A 15,399-nucleotide genomic window follows, 5' to 3' on the forward strand; every position below is an offset into this window, starting at 1 on the left:
GAGCCTTTTTAAGCTTCTTTGTACATGTTCACTGATTTCTTTCACTCTCGTCACTGCCAGCCTAGCAGCCTTATTGAGTCTGCTAAATGAGTGATTACAATCTTCCTTCTGTTTTCCCACTTTTAGAATGTTATCGCTGTTGTGACTTTTCCTATTGTCTTTGTCCTTATGAGTTTATGACTTGTAAAGAAAATTCTTGATATTATTTTTATGATTTTTCTGGAAGCAAAGCTGTTTTAATCCAACATCTTTAATTATAATTCTCAAAGACCACGATCTTTCCACTACATAATACTGGGTACAGTAGGTACTTTCCTGAAGACATAACATGTTTGATTTTGACTACAGACCTTAAAAAGCAGTTCACAAAATTTACAAAATTCTATTCTAAGTGCTCTGGGAGAGACGAAGGTCTCTTATATAAGATGACTCATCTTATATAAGATGACTCATTTTCCAGAAGCTCATTCTGGAAGATGAAATATGCAGAAATACTATTATAACACAGGTAAAAAGATAAGGAATAAGAACTACTATACATTGATTGCCTTCAAATTTCAGACAGACGTTTTATATGTATTAATCAATTCCCACTTTATAGGTGAAAAACAAATTGGTTTACACAAAGTCAGTAGCTAATAACATATGGAGGGGAGGAGATTTGAACCAGATGTGCCTGACTCTGAAGTTTGTTTTCCTCTTTCTACCATTCCAGGATGCCTTAAGAGAGGAATTCAAAGGCAGGAGAGGTTTACTTCTGATTTGGGGATCAGGGAAAGCTTCAGGATAGAAGAGGTATCCCAGCTGGGCCATAAAGGATAGATAAAATTTAACATTTTAGATTTGGAGAGGAAGTGGGAGATCATTCCAGGGAAGAGGAATAATTTTCTCTAACGCAAAGAGGAAGGAATTATAAGAGGTATTCAGGGATATTAAGTAACCTGGGTGGAGACTTGGTGTAGGATACCTGTGGGAGGTTGATTAGCCAAAGGAGTTACTTCTAAGGCCTTCTTACAGTGCCCAACATGGAAGAATGAGGCTTTGAGGTATTTGCTTTCAAATATGTTAGAAACACTTTCAAATAGGGGAGGCTAAGACCAGAATTTTAATGATTTCTGTAAAGCAAGAACATCCTCGAAAAACATATAATGTATGTTTAATTGAAAACATGTGAATGAACACACGATGCAATACACATATGATGTATTATTGAATTATACACTTGACATCTATATGATTTTATTAACTAATATCACCCCGGTAAATTTAATTTTTAAAAAATGAGGTCACAGACAATGGGTTATCACAAGGCCTAATCATTTAAAATTTAAGCAAGCAAATGTTTGTATTGCTTATATTGCTTTGAAAAGCAATCAAAGAAGGTTTTTAAACATGAATAAGTTCATCTGCACTAATAAAAGAAAAAATCCTCAGTGATATCCCTTTTTTAACCTATCAAATTAGCAGAAATTAGAAAGTGATCATTCGTACTAACAAGGATGTGGGAAAACAGGTCGTTTAAATAAGTGAGATAGCTCCAAATGTCCTAATAAGGAATGATGTCTACCATACTTTAAGTGGAAAAGCACTGTGTAAAACGGTATGTCTAACATTTGTGTTTTTAAAAAAGGTAGGTGGGTGACAGTTTATACACAACAACTTTGCCTAAGAAATTCCATTAGCACTTAAGCAAGTTTTATCCCTTTTATAGAATATCATTTCTTCCCTTTTTTATCTTGCTTTGCTGCTCAAGTTCCTCTTCAGACCTTTGAGAGGGAGCTGGCTACATCATTTCACCCCTAATTACTGTGTGCTTCATTTGTTGTTTACTTTTCCTGTTATATCTTAGGAATTTACTAGGTTTTCTTGGAGTGATTCCAGTGCCCTTCAGCTTCAGGTAGACTCTAATCCATTTGGTCAGTTTCCAACTGTGTTCTTGGCTCATTTCACCCTTACGGTAGTGAGAAAGCAAACAAATGTTCTCTTTCTCTCTCTTTCTCTACAAAGCTTGCTGGTAACCTTTACACACTGCCCTGGATTAACTGACTCTCTTGCTATCCCTGATACATTTCTTTCCTCCAAGCAAACATTTCACTTCTGCTTAAAACTGATTACTGGTGTGTGCATGTGTACGCATGCACATGGACATATATTCTTATGTACACAAAAACCTGGCAGCTGGTTCTGATGGCCTCGGAGAAGGCCAGCAAGAGAGGGACGATCGGACAGTGGGTAGTAGGAGACTCACTTTTTATTATATATACCATTTTGTTTCTCTTGAATTTTATACTTTTAATAGTATTAGTAATAAGATTAAATAAATCTTTAATAAAATGCCATAAATGAAATGTGTATAATTCTATAATGTATATTATTACTATTAATTAGTATTTAAACAGGTAATACACTGCTTTTATCAATTAAGGTATAGATAAGTTAATTATATAGGTTTCTGGCTGTTAAGAGAAATTTTACTGTCCCATTTATTTTATACTTTACATTTCATATAACTTTTCATTTTTAATCTTTAAAATAGCCCTATCAGGTAGCTAGTTATTATCTTCAGTTTACAGACACTATCTCTATTTTTATGAGAAATGGCAGAACATGAAAAAAACACAGACACAAGGAAAGTAGGGTTCCAAATGGTCAGATGTTCTAAGTTCCACAACTAGTACTTGAATCCAAGTCTAGTACAGTTTTCCACTGTGCTTCAGGTAATGATATTCGGCGTATCCCCAAGTTTTTGCGCTTGGCTTGGAGTTGATTACCAGCCTTTTCCATCATAAATTCTTTGGTGCCCTCATTCATCAAAATGTGGCACTGGATGATGCAAATAAAAAAGATTTTAGCCAGCCCCATTTTGGACAGGGCTTTGGACATTGAGAATGCAGACTAAATGAGATAGATTCGTACTGTAGCTCAAAAGTTTACCCGTGTCTTTCAATTGTTCTAGGAAGAGTTGCAGGCCAACCTGGATCTGATTCAAACCTACAGACTGCATATTGCCCAAGATATCAACCAAGAAAACCTACATCTCTTCCTGGCTTCCTATAATGGGTACAGTTGTTTCCTATACCTTCACTAATGCAGACCAGGTCTAAAAAGATAATGGACATTTAAGGGAAAGGGGAAAGGGAAATAAACTACTTCTTCCAATGTCTTGTGATGGGGTTGCTTTCATACTGTTTCACCACAATAGAAGAAGAAGGGCTTTCAGACAGGAGAACCAATTTCAAGACAAATGAACCAACGGCTGTTCTAGGCAAACTTAAATACCAGTTGTGGTTTTTAGGTGTTTTGAGACAAACTGTACCTAAAGTTATGTACATGCACAAAGACATGCAATTTGAGGTGGCACAAAAAAATGCCTGTAGGGGAGACAAAAGGTAGAAGTCTTGGGCCTTCATTCAGTTTCTCTTTGCTGACATCTTATCATCAGGCAGAAGTAACACGTGAACACTAGTAAATTCTCTTGTTTGTGTGTTCCAAAACCTGTCACATCTGCCCCAGCCACTGAGAGAGCCTGATTCTTATCTTGGGACCAGTTTCTCCGAGGTTAAAATGTTAACTCTCCTTTCTGGGTACATGAAAAAAGATTGAGGACATGAGTCAGTTGTAAATTACGCACAGTAACACAATCAGTAAGGAGTAAAGCCAGGTATTGATCCCGGTCTGTCTAGGTTCTTCCTCAATATAACAGAGCCTCATTTTTTTTTTAGTTGAGATCAGAAAGTTTTACTAAATACTACACTAAACTATGTTAGTTACAAGGAAAATTTACCCCCCAAAAGTTTCCTTTCTCTTAAAGAATTTATTCCTATAAACTAGCTGGAAAATTAAATACTTAGGACTTGAGGATTTCAGTAATGTTGTTGAGTTTTAAAGTCGCCTTCTTTTAGCGTCCCACAGAGTCCCTCAGGGTTAAGCTAGAAGCCTTGTTTCTGCTCTGTACCACTAAGGATGCCACTGACATGGCTGCTTGTGAACAGATTGCACAAGGGCCTCTTTCCTCAGGTGTGAAGGAGAGAAGAGTTTTGACATTTTATTTTTCATGACCAGAAAATAACCTGACTTGCCATGATTTACCTGAAAGGGGCATTGCTTCCTTTGTTTCTCTAGACGCAGAGACCTGGAGATTGAAAGACCCATGCTGGGCCAAAATGACAACAAATCAAAGACGTTAAAGTAAGTCTCTCAGTTTCCCCTGTATATTGCTAAATATATTTGCCTTTCATAGATGAGTTCTGTGTTCAGTGGCGCATGTGTGCAGCTTACTGAGTGTCACCACTTATTTTGCCTTTCCTCAGGTGTTCTACTTTATTGGTGGTAGGGGACAATTCACCTGCAGTTGAGGCTGTGGTAAGTATGCCCTGATGTTGTGAAGATTAATGAGATTAAAATGCAATAAAATATATGCAGCTTGCTGCTGATGCAGTAGAAACAGTTGACTAATACTAGTTTTTGTTATTTCTTATTATACATATCAGAGTTTGCTCTTTATCATCCATTTTGGGAAATGAATTCCTCATTGATCACTAGGTTTCATGAGAAAGGGATCAATACTGTTTTGTGTGGTGCAGTTCACTTTGTGGCAAGTAGTATAACTAAACACCATTTGTTTGTTGTCAGATTTCTGCCAACCTTGGCATTCTGCAGCCACCATAAATCTGGAACTGTGTCAGCAGGCTGGAAGCCTGCTGAGAGCATGTATGCTTTTCTCTACCTCCTCAAACACATAGTACTTTGGTAAAAATAATATATGCCCAGTGTAGAAAATATGAAAAAATTGGGAAATAGATGGAAGGGAAAATCATGATCCAGTTACCCAAAGACAAATTATTATTATTATTATTATTATTATTATTATTATTTATTTTTTTTTTTAAGATAGATTGAACTGTATTAGATATACAAGATTTTGGGACTTGATTACTTAACATTACCGATAGCATTTTCCCATATTATAAAGACAGTATGTCTATAGAACATTCAGTCTTGTAAGTGTACCTTTGTTTGTTTAACCTCATTCTCCTGTTGATTACTTCTGATCTTGCCCTCTTAATAATGTTTCTGTTGAACATCCTTATGAAATCTTTGCCAGAATCTTCGATTATTTCTCTGAGATAGATTTCCACAAATGGAATTAATGTGTCAAAAAATCATAAACTTTCATAAGTTTCTTGGTACCTTTTTTGCCAGTTTCCTTTCCAGAATGCCCACACCATTGTGTTGCCACCAGCAATGTAAGAGTGCCTGTTTCACAGCACTCTGTCCAGCATTGGATTTTTAAATTCTGTTAGTTAATTCAATAGGTTAAAAATGGTGTTCCACTTCTTTAATTTGCACTTTAATTTACAAATGAAATCGATAGTTTTGCATATGTCTATTAGCATTTGCTTGTGGTTTTCTTTGGCAGGCTTCACTTCCTATTTAGAGCAAAATGTTAGGGAGTAAGGCTTTTTAGAAAGGTAGTCTAATAACTAATTGGGGGTGTAAGACACACAGGAGGTTTGTGGGGCAGGTGGAATGTTTGTAGGGTTAGATAAATGTGACATTAGAATATATTCATACCACCCTGAATTGCTCTGTAAAACATTATGTCTGATGTAAAGTACATGATGTGGCTTGAGCACAGAGGTGAGTGACCCTAAAGTTAAAAAACAGTTTTTCCCCCCAAAAGTAATAAAGTTATAGTGATGATCCTAATTTACTAAGAAGGAGTTTTATAAAGGTCTCTCTTTTCTGGCTGAAAAGGTAGAGATAGGTGTATGAAAATATCTATCCAAAACATTTTTTTCATAAACATGTACTTAAAACAGGAAGATAGTGTTGATTTTAGAAAATATCCTTATCAGAATTCCCTAATAATGCCATTATTTGTCTTTTTTAAATTAACATGAACTTAAAGTAACATTTCCAATTATTTTCCAAGACTTTATAGGTTAGCCCATAAACATAAGGTCCCTTTTTCCGATTTTCATACCTTCGGTGTTAGTAGGGAAGGATTCCAGGAGCCTTATTTGTACCACAAAGTAGATGCTCTTCTAGACAGATTCAGACCTAGCTCCCCAGCCAGAGCACTTTATCTCACAAATTGGTAGGGATTAAAGGGCTTTTCATGCATGAAGAAACCACAAGTTCTGGTCACTGTCGATAGCTGTTCTTGCTCACTTATTCATTCAGCATCATTTTTTGAGCTTCAATTTGCTCGATGCTATGGAGAATACAAAAATGAATAAGATGGAGTCTTTGCATTTGGGAGCTTGGGAAAAAGTAGACATGTCATAAAACAATCATTGTGTTTGGCCTACCAAATATGGAGACTTCTCGTAAAGTTATAGAAATTACAAAGTGGTACACCACAGAAAGCATGATTTCTTTTATTAAATCCAGACTTTGGAGTTTGTTCTTCCAGGAAGTATGTATTGCATATCTGGTAAGCACTGTGCCTGGCAGTTTTCAAATACTATCCTTTAGGGTTAATGCATATTTTATAGTAAACTGGTATGTTTGTTTATCACTGCCTGCATTTTCATTTGTATAGAGCAAAAACTTTGATTTGGTGATCCTGGCTTTTATGCTACTGTCAACAATTCCCAGAGCAAAAGTTCAGCTGTATTGCTGGTTCTCACCTAGGTAATTTCAGTAACTCCTAACTGGCTCACTGCCTCTACAGTCTGTTATACAGGCCACTACTGGGTACTTTCCTAAAACAGCTCAAACCCTGTCACCTCAGAAACTTTCTGCTCTTGCCTTCCACAGCCAACTTCAGTCTGCCTCTCTAGCCTCGCCCCGCTTGCATCCTCACACCACCTTTGCCTCTGTAACCCCACATGTATTATACACATTCACTTCACATCCCCTGGGTCTTTGCTTATGCTTTCCCCCTGACTCTGGAAACCGCGAAACACTTACCCCTTCTTATTTTCTATCTAGAAGCCCTACTCTTGCTATACTCACTCACCTCAGTTGTGAAATTTTAAAGTGATGTCATTCCGCCTTGTATTATGTTTTCACCCCACTAGATTCCAAACTCTTGAGTGTTTTGTATATGTGTATTTGGCAAGCATGTGTAAAAGGAGAGATCCAGTTGATCAAATTGGCCATAAAACATTGCTGAACCTAGATTTATCTTTCTAAATGTTTATTTTGAGGTCTCTGCCTTTGTGGATACAAAAGTACAAGATACCAAACATGTAAATACACAAGGTTGTGTTGCTTCATTGTGTATGATGACTGCTGTGAGAGAAAAACCATAAAGGGTTCAACTTTAGATGCAGCCAAAGACTTCAAGGAAGAAGACTCAGGGTGTAAGGAATGGCAAACCCACGACCTGCAGGGCACAGGAAGGGGGTGAGAAATGGTTACGGGATGTGCACAGGGCTAGTCAGGGCCAGTTGTGCGGGAAGCCATCAGGACCCCAGTAGGTGATGGCCGTAATCCAGTTCACTTTTTAAAGAAGTAGATAACTCCACCCATGTAGGAGGAATTAAATTCAATATGTAGTTCTTTAAAGACTCATAACAGATTCAGAAAATGAAATTATCCAGATTTTTAGATCTACCCAGAAATACCAGATATGAAGTGCATCATACAAATATAGCTCTCCCACTTTATATTTTGGCAATTTCTTTGGCTGTTTCACGTGCCTCTAGACTGAGCTATTAATCCCGGAAGATCATTCTTATGCCAGGCTATTTCTTATTTTTCTCGCAGTTCATTAAGTTTTTTTTTTTTTTTTTTAAGGTTGAATGCAATTCTCGCCTGAATCCTATAAATACAACTTTACTAAAGGTAATGTATCTTCTTTCCTCATTGCCAACCATTTTTGAGTAAATTTATAATACATGGTTCAAATTACTGTATATTTGGAATAATTGCCCAGAAAGAAGGAACACTCTTCCTTCTCTCTCTCTCCCTCTCTTTTTAAAAATGTTTTTTTTTCCTGAATATATCCTCATTGTAGAAAATTGGGAAATAGAGAAAAGAAGAAATAATTTAAAAATTACCTATAATCCTACCACACAATGGTAATCCTCAGTAAAAATATTGATATTTTTTTTTCCTGTACATTTTTAGATCATTAATATGTTTATAGCCCTGTGTCTGTTTTCCTCAACTTTTTGACAAGGAAACTTCTGATAACATTCTAGTGATGAGGATGGATGCATTTTCTTTCTCAGGGCAAATAGAGCACAATTCTTGTACCACACTTTTAGGATTAGTATCAAGTTTCTCTCCCTTTGGACTGTACTTCAGTCAAGAGCATCAATCTTGATTTTTCCAGGACCTCTAGTAAATTGTTCAGGGACCTGACTTCCTAGTTTGAATTTGGATTACTGTAGCTTTAAGTGCTGATCTTATGTTGCTTACTGCCGCTTTCTCAGCCTGAAAGACCTCTGCTTTCTTCCCTCTTTCAAGTTTGCTTGAAAGGGAAGTGCTGTCACCAGAAGCAGCCCATAGTTCCTGGAAATATAACATGAGGTTAATGCTCTGAGGTGACAAAACTCAGTGTTCTGAGGTCCAAGTGATTGATGAACTAGTCTAAAATATGATTTTTTTTTTAAGTATGTGGTTTTAAATTCTTTACTGCAGGTTTGATTCTGTATTCCAAAAGCACAAAACTGAACTGTACTGTAGCCATGGATGTCATTATTTCAGAGCAAAAATTCTATCCACAACAGCATGAGTGAACTTACTCTCCAACTATTTGATAGATGTCAAGCTTGGAAATAGTCTCTCCCAGTAGTCTCTCTCTGACATGGCAACTCTTTCATGGTTCTAATTGGATTTGACTCTTAAACTTCATGAAACTATAACCTGTGCCAGTTAGGTGTATTTTATACTTAAATCAGGTTAAATGTTTATTCCTGCTCTTAGAATTTTCGGGGGACTATTCCTGTTAATCTCAAATTCTTGTGCCTTCTGTGGCATTCCATCTGCTAAATAAGCCCCTTACTCAAAGAAAGTTTTCGTACTAGTGAATAGAAACCACAGGGTTCATGTCTCTTTTAAAAATGCCAGTCAGCCTGAATAGGATATTATCGGAGTACAGAATGCATAACAGCTGGAAGAGGTGGGCTCACGGTTGGCCATTATACTCTAGAAACAGTGATCTCTGCAGGCCAACAGAATCTGCATCACCAGGATGCATGCTGGAATTACAAGTTCTTGACTCTCACCCTAGAATCCACAGGGCAAGAACTTAAGAGTCTGAGTCATTAACAAGTCTTCCAGGTAATTCTGATGCATGCTAACAGAGCCCTACTCTGGAAATACTTGCACAGGTGAGAATAACCAGCTGTAAAGATTTATGAAATGAGAGAGAGGCTCACCAAGTCTAGCTGTGAGAGGAAAGTGGCTGACCAAGCAAGTTGGCCAAATTCAACATCACCTGATTTGAGAAATTCCCTTAGTCATGGAATAAAGATAATATAGACTTGAGAGGGAACTTAGAAAGCATGGAACCCTGAGAAGTTAGGGTCACACTGAGGACTCTAAAAGTAATATTCTTCAAGTGAAGGCAGAACCATCGTTAAAAGTCATGGTTAACTTCACTGTTACCCCAGACAGAAAATTCCCACCATGGGCCTGAAAGCCAGGCTCTGCACCTTGCTGATTAATTTGTATTGAATGCATCTTTTCAGGCTTCTATCCAAGGTTATTGCGAGGATCTAAGTCTTTTTATATAAGAGTACATTGAGGTAACGCAAAAAAAAATTTAATTAGAAGTGCATTGAGAAGATGTACACTTGGATGCACTTAAACATTAGATTAAGGAACCTAAAATTCAATCCTATCCTGTTTGAAAGGACTCTTGGATAGTCAAAGTATTTCCCTTAAGTATAAGTTCCAGTTGACTTCCATGTATTTCCTCTTTCTAGATGGCAGACTGTGGTGGACTGCCTCAAGTAGTTCAGGTAAGGAAAGTATTTTTAAAGCACCCAATTGACTGTACCTCATTGCCTGTGCAAAGATTAATGACTTCTTATTTTGTCCCTCTAGCCCGGGAAGCTCACCGAGGCCTTCAAGTACTTTTTGCAGGGCATGGGCTACAGTGAGTAGTACACAACTTTCTAGCAAAGATTTATTAATGCTGGAGTCATTTTGACATCTCGTGGGAGCCCACAGTTCTCAGGACAATTCTCAATCCTCTGTGCTAGCTAGCCTGAAGTCAAGTGGAAACCAAAATATTTATGGAGCATTCATCTAGGCACATGTATAAGATGAGCTAACATTTATTAAGCACTTAGAGGGGTTATATGCCAGGTATTCTGTATTTATTATAACCTTAAGAGGTAAGTTCTATTGTTAGTCTCATTTTATAGAAAAAGAAACAGGCTCAAAGAGGGTAACCACATTTCCTAGGGTAACAATTTAGCTGCATAGCTATGACTCAAATCCTGGCAGTCTGACTCCAGAGCCCACATTTGTAACCACTGGAGCTTAGGCTGTCCGAGCTGTGAATCTGAAATTATGATTTACATTTGAAGTCAGCTGGTTAAAGACTCCTGGCCTAGAGAAACAAAACAGGGACTCCAGAAGAAAAGGGTAGTCATTTCAGTTAAATCTATTCCACCACAAGAGATGAACTTGCAAAGTATTTTAGAGAGAGTTCAAGGATGTGTTCATATCATGTGCTGCTGTCCTGGTTTCTCTGTTTTGTGAGGCTCTGAGCTTTATCATTTGTCACTGAAATCCACACTTGCGCCTTTTTTGGAGTTTTAAGAAGAAAAATTCTTCCACCCAGGTACAGAGCTCTTTACCCAATGTGGGGGTTTTCTCTTGTCTTTGGTATTGGTGTGGATAATAGCCATTGGGCAGCTGCCTGGGCAGTAGCTGGGCCCCTGGGTACCGCCCTGTACCTGGCAGGCAGATGTGTATGTTGTCTAGAGTGGCTCTGTGATCCCTGTGTGTGATCCACTACCAACCAAGCCCACACCATGTCCCCCTGGCTCACTGGGAGGAGCAGGATTCCCTCTCCTGTCTGGTTCTCTCTTAGGTTTCCTAGGAAACAAACTATCTTCCAGCCCATTTTGATCCAAAGCAGGATGGCTGTTTATAGTGGAGGGGAAAACAGTTACCTTTGGTCAAGGGATATAACATCTGAGATGTTATTGAAGAATCCGTCAGCCTCACCTCTTCTCTGAAACCTTAAAATAATCTTGATTTCTGACTTAAAGTATTCTGTCAGTGTCTGCTAGGCAGCTGAGGTTGCCGCTTGGCACTCTTAGGTCACTAACCTGCCTTTTCCTGTATCCACCTGCTTCCAGTCCCGTATGTGCAGCTCAGTCACCTGAGCACCGAGTCAGGTACCTTCCTCTGTGCTGGCCCTGCCCCTGCCTCCCAGCCACGCTCTCTTGGCTGCATTGGCTGCCTGCAGCATGTCCGCGGTTTTCCTATGCAGTGAGAGCCCGATAGAACGTGGCTCGTTGTGCCCCAAGAGTATTAGCCTACAGATCCAACCCTGGGCCCCCAGAAAGGAAGACAGGAGTGGGTAGTAATAACCAGACTTCCTCTCGTCGTCCCCAGCTGAGTTACAGGAGTAGCTGAAATTTATAGGCTCCTCTTCCACCATTACCTGTTGATCCTTGCATTAACCTCCAGGGCAGCCTTGATTCTAAATAGCGTCAGAGCCTGTACCCAGATGCAGGTGATGGCATCTTTAAACCCATCATTGAAATGACAGCTGGGGGAATGGCTAGTGCCTCAGGAAGATAGGCAGGAATTTTATGTCAGGTAAGGCCCTATACTGGCCAAGCTGGAAGGACCTTAGGTTCAAAGCAGTGGCAGAACCCGAGTCTGAGTTAAACATCCACCCCAGAGCCCTTCTTTCTCAGGCAGCCTATACCTCACAGCCTGCGCAGAGGCCAGCTCCAGGCCTACCAGCCCTCCCTGCACCCACATCTTCCTACATGTCTCCTCCCCAGGTAGCACGGATAGCCTGTGGACACGGATGGTAGTCTTGTTGTATCGGGCTTGCACTGTGTTTGTGAAATACCTCCATACTCGTGTGGTTTGTCTTTCTTTTGGTTTAGTCTTGCATGCACTGCAGGTTTTGATTATCTTTTTGGGTTCCCAAAGCCTCCTTCCTAATTATTCATTATGAATGGTGTGGGCATAGCTAGGAGGCTATACTTTAGACTTAGGTTTCCCTTTGTTCTGCTTTGTACTAGAATCAGCTGAGATTTCAACCAGATCCAAAGGATTAAAGCAGCCTTACATATAGCCATTCACCTAGAGCAAATAATACAAAGTGAAGATGGCTGTGTCTTGTCTTGGGTGTCACCTTAAATGGGTTGGAAACACTAATCAGAAAGCCTTTGGTGAAACTTCTGGGTTAATTGAGTTTAACCAGGGCTCCATATTCTAGTGGTTTTGGTTCTTTATTACAGTACCATCTGCCAGCATGACCCGGCTCGTCCGATCACGAACCCACTCAACCTCAAGTAGTATCGGCTCTGGAGAAAGTGCCTTCAGCCGATCTCTCACCAGCAATCAGTCAGATGGAACTCAAGAATCCTCTGAGTCCCCTGATGTTCTGGACAGACACCACACCATGGAGGTGTCCTGCTAAGCAGATGCTCCTCCCTGGACCATGCAAGTCCATTCTCCTTCAAACAGCCACTCCATAATATAACATTTCATCCAGCAAACTGGCATCTGTCTTTAACTCATGCATGGCCACTGACTCTTACTCTCTAGTATCTTGGATTTATTATTCACTGCCTGCCTGCCCCCACCCCTTTTGTATGTACAAAGAACCACTTCCATGACATTACTGTAACATTCCAACATCTTTAGCTGATCAGATCTCCTTGTCAACTTTACCCCATGCTCTCCCAACTATGTATCTGATAAGATTCTTTGATCTTGATGTATGTGTGTGAGCACACGTGTCTGTGTTTGTGTGTGCATAGTTCTGTAATTTTAGACATGCTTTCCTGTAGAGCTTCTGCAAAAAAAAAAAAAACCCCAAAAAACAAAAAAAAGGGACTTTTTTTTTTCATTTTCAATGATGTTTTTAGGGGAAGTATGCAGAACAGATTTCTAGGTTGGGTAGGCCACTGCATTCTCTTTTGGTTCCAAATTGGTCAGTAGGATTTTCAGAGTGACTCCTGGAAGGAGCAGCTCTGAGGAATGTGGAAGATCATAATTACTATTTGGACTATTGATTGATCGTGACCAGTAAAAGGGAGCCTGTTACATAGAGAAGCGGGAATGATGGCCAGCCACCTCCTTCTGTTCAAATGAATTTACATACACTATTCTGTAAACAAAAGGGAGGGATATGTACTCTTGGAAGCTCATGGATGATGAGGTTCTGATGCAACAAGAAGCTGTTCCCAAGGGCTGAGTGTGGCTTAATTACCGGACTCTTGTAGCACAGGAAGGTGAAAAACAAAATGCCAGGCATTCGCTCTCCTGGAGCAAAACCGTCGCTGCAGTATCTGATACCACTTCCAGATGTCCACAAGAAGTGCCTCCCAGGTCTACAATGGAGAGTGTTTCTCCATCCCTTCATCCTCAAAAAAGGGAGAGCTGTGGCTTGAAAGTTATGTAGGTGTTAAGGAAATGACAGGGGAGAGCGGAACAGACATTAACAGAATATCATATTTAATAAGTATAACCTTGATTTAAGCAGACTTAATGGAAACTTAGTGAAAGTGAGATAGAACTCATTTCTCAGAAAGACCTTTAATCCTGTGAACTCTTTTGTAGGTAGGAGGGAAGGGGCCAATCTGTAAGGGCAGCCTAGCCTGTTCAGGTAAGATTATGTTCAGTCTACTGTTGTATATCACTGGGTAGAGGGTGAAACCAACTGCCATAGAGCCAGGCCCCAGCTCTTGAGGGCATCAAGATGTAAGTGCAGGGTGACACAATTCCAAATCTTAGGAAGGGGCTTTTCACATATAGCGTTCGCTTTCTGTTGAGATAGGGAATGCGTCACTCTGCCAGAGTACCACTTTTTACAGATTATTAAATAAAGCTGTATATGTCTAATTGTTACCCGGTCGCTGGTGTTATTTCTCTCAAGCCACTCACTGGGGCTCAGGGAGGGACCAGGCTTACTGTATATGGGCTCCGTGCTGGGCGTTTTTACATACTTGATTATCCCACCCAGCGAAGACTCAAGATAAATAATTTGCCCAAGGTCATACCAGAAGCCTGGCAGGGATTGAATTCCAAGTGCATCTGACACACTTCTGTTTTCCTCAAACCAAGAATCATGAGAAGCCCGACTTTGCATTTTGTGATGGGAGTAGAAGCTGAGATCTTGGCAATGTGTGGGGTTGCTGAGTCCCACCCTTCAGTGAGAATCTGCAACCACTTGGTTCCTCAGACAGACCAGGCTTTATTTCTCCAGAAATGGCTGTCTCTGTACCCACGAAGAATGAGTTCAGCAGGCCACCATCTTGGGTCAATATTAGGATCCAGGAGCTGCTACTGCCATAGTACATCAAGGTTGCTATGTCTGTGGGAGAAACTTGTAAAATGACATGAAGAGATGAAACAAATGCACATGGACCAGATACAGGTCATCAAGCGGAGTTTCCGACCTCGCAGGCCAACACAGTTCCAGAGCTGGAGGTGGTCTGATGGTTACGGTTGCTCTTAAAACCCTCATTGCTGTAGCCTTTTTGGCCATACTCAGCATGGATGGTCACCTGCTTTCCTACCTTAGATTTGTGCCTGGAGTCAGGCCCCAACTGAATGCACCTCATTGGTCTTTGCTGCACTCATTCCTCTTCTCATTTTCATTTCCTTCCTGTTTAGTCCAAAAAAATCTTGGGTGCCTACTTTGTGAGAAGCAAGGAAGTAGCCAGGTAGACCCTACACATGATGAGCGTATAAAGCTCTCCATATAAATGGTCTTACCCAGTTCTCAGGGCGACTTTGCAAAGTGGGCAGTGTTTTATAGACAAGGAACAGCTGAGGAGAGTTACAAGATTTGGCCAAAGCCATGTAGCTAGGAAAAATTCCCAGTTCTTCCAAAATCAATGCATCTGCATATTTTCTTCAGCCTTTTATTGAGCACCTACTTACAGGTTAGGCCCTTAGCAACTTCCTTTATATTCCTTCTATCGACCCAGTGAGCTACACACTAGTCATTTTTATGGAAATAGTCACAAACTAATAAGTGGCAGAGCTAAACTTTTAAATTAAAACTTAGGTGATTTCCTGAGTGGAAAGAAAGTATAATGTGGGATTTTTTTTAGTCCAAAGAATCCCTACTTCCTGCTTCTGTGGACCTTACCTTGAGGCCAGTCTAAAAGTCTACCTGGCAGATGAGGTAATGGACATCAGAGTGGCATGCAGGCAGGAGCAGGAGGGTGAGCCTTTGCTTAGTTCCCTCTCTGCCACAGGCCACATCTGTCAGTAGCTGTCACCCAT

General features: G+C 40.0%; 1 protein-coding gene across 2 annotated transcripts in view; it reads left to right on the forward strand.

Annotated features, from left to right (window-relative positions):
• NDRG3 (NDRG family member 3) overlaps positions 1-14,013 on the forward strand; it is a 57,462-nt gene extending 43,449 nt beyond the window's left edge. For both annotated transcript variants that reach the window (XM_016148315.2, XM_036229441.1), the window contains 7 exons: positions 2,957-3,060; positions 4,123-4,188; positions 4,311-4,362; positions 7,750-7,797; positions 9,888-9,923; positions 10,009-10,060; positions 12,399-14,013. In XM_016148315.2, the coding sequence (XP_016003801.1) occupies positions 2,957-3,060; positions 4,123-4,188; positions 4,311-4,362; positions 7,750-7,797; positions 9,888-9,923; positions 10,009-10,060; positions 12,399-12,580 (540 nt within the window). In that variant the 3' untranslated portion in view covers positions 12,581-14,013. The remainder of the gene's footprint in view (positions 1-2,956; positions 3,061-4,122; positions 4,189-4,310; positions 4,363-7,749; positions 7,798-9,887; positions 9,924-10,008; positions 10,061-12,398) is intronic.
• Positions 14,014-15,399: the final 1,386 nt, after the last annotated feature.

Source organism: Rousettus aegyptiacus, unplaced genomic scaffold (genome assembly GCF_014176215.1).
Source record: "Rousettus aegyptiacus isolate mRouAeg1 unplaced genomic scaffold, mRouAeg1.p scaffold_m13_p_12, whole genome shotgun sequence".
In the NCBI taxonomy this organism is placed as follows: domain Eukaryota; kingdom Metazoa; phylum Chordata; class Mammalia; order Chiroptera; family Pteropodidae; genus Rousettus; species Rousettus aegyptiacus.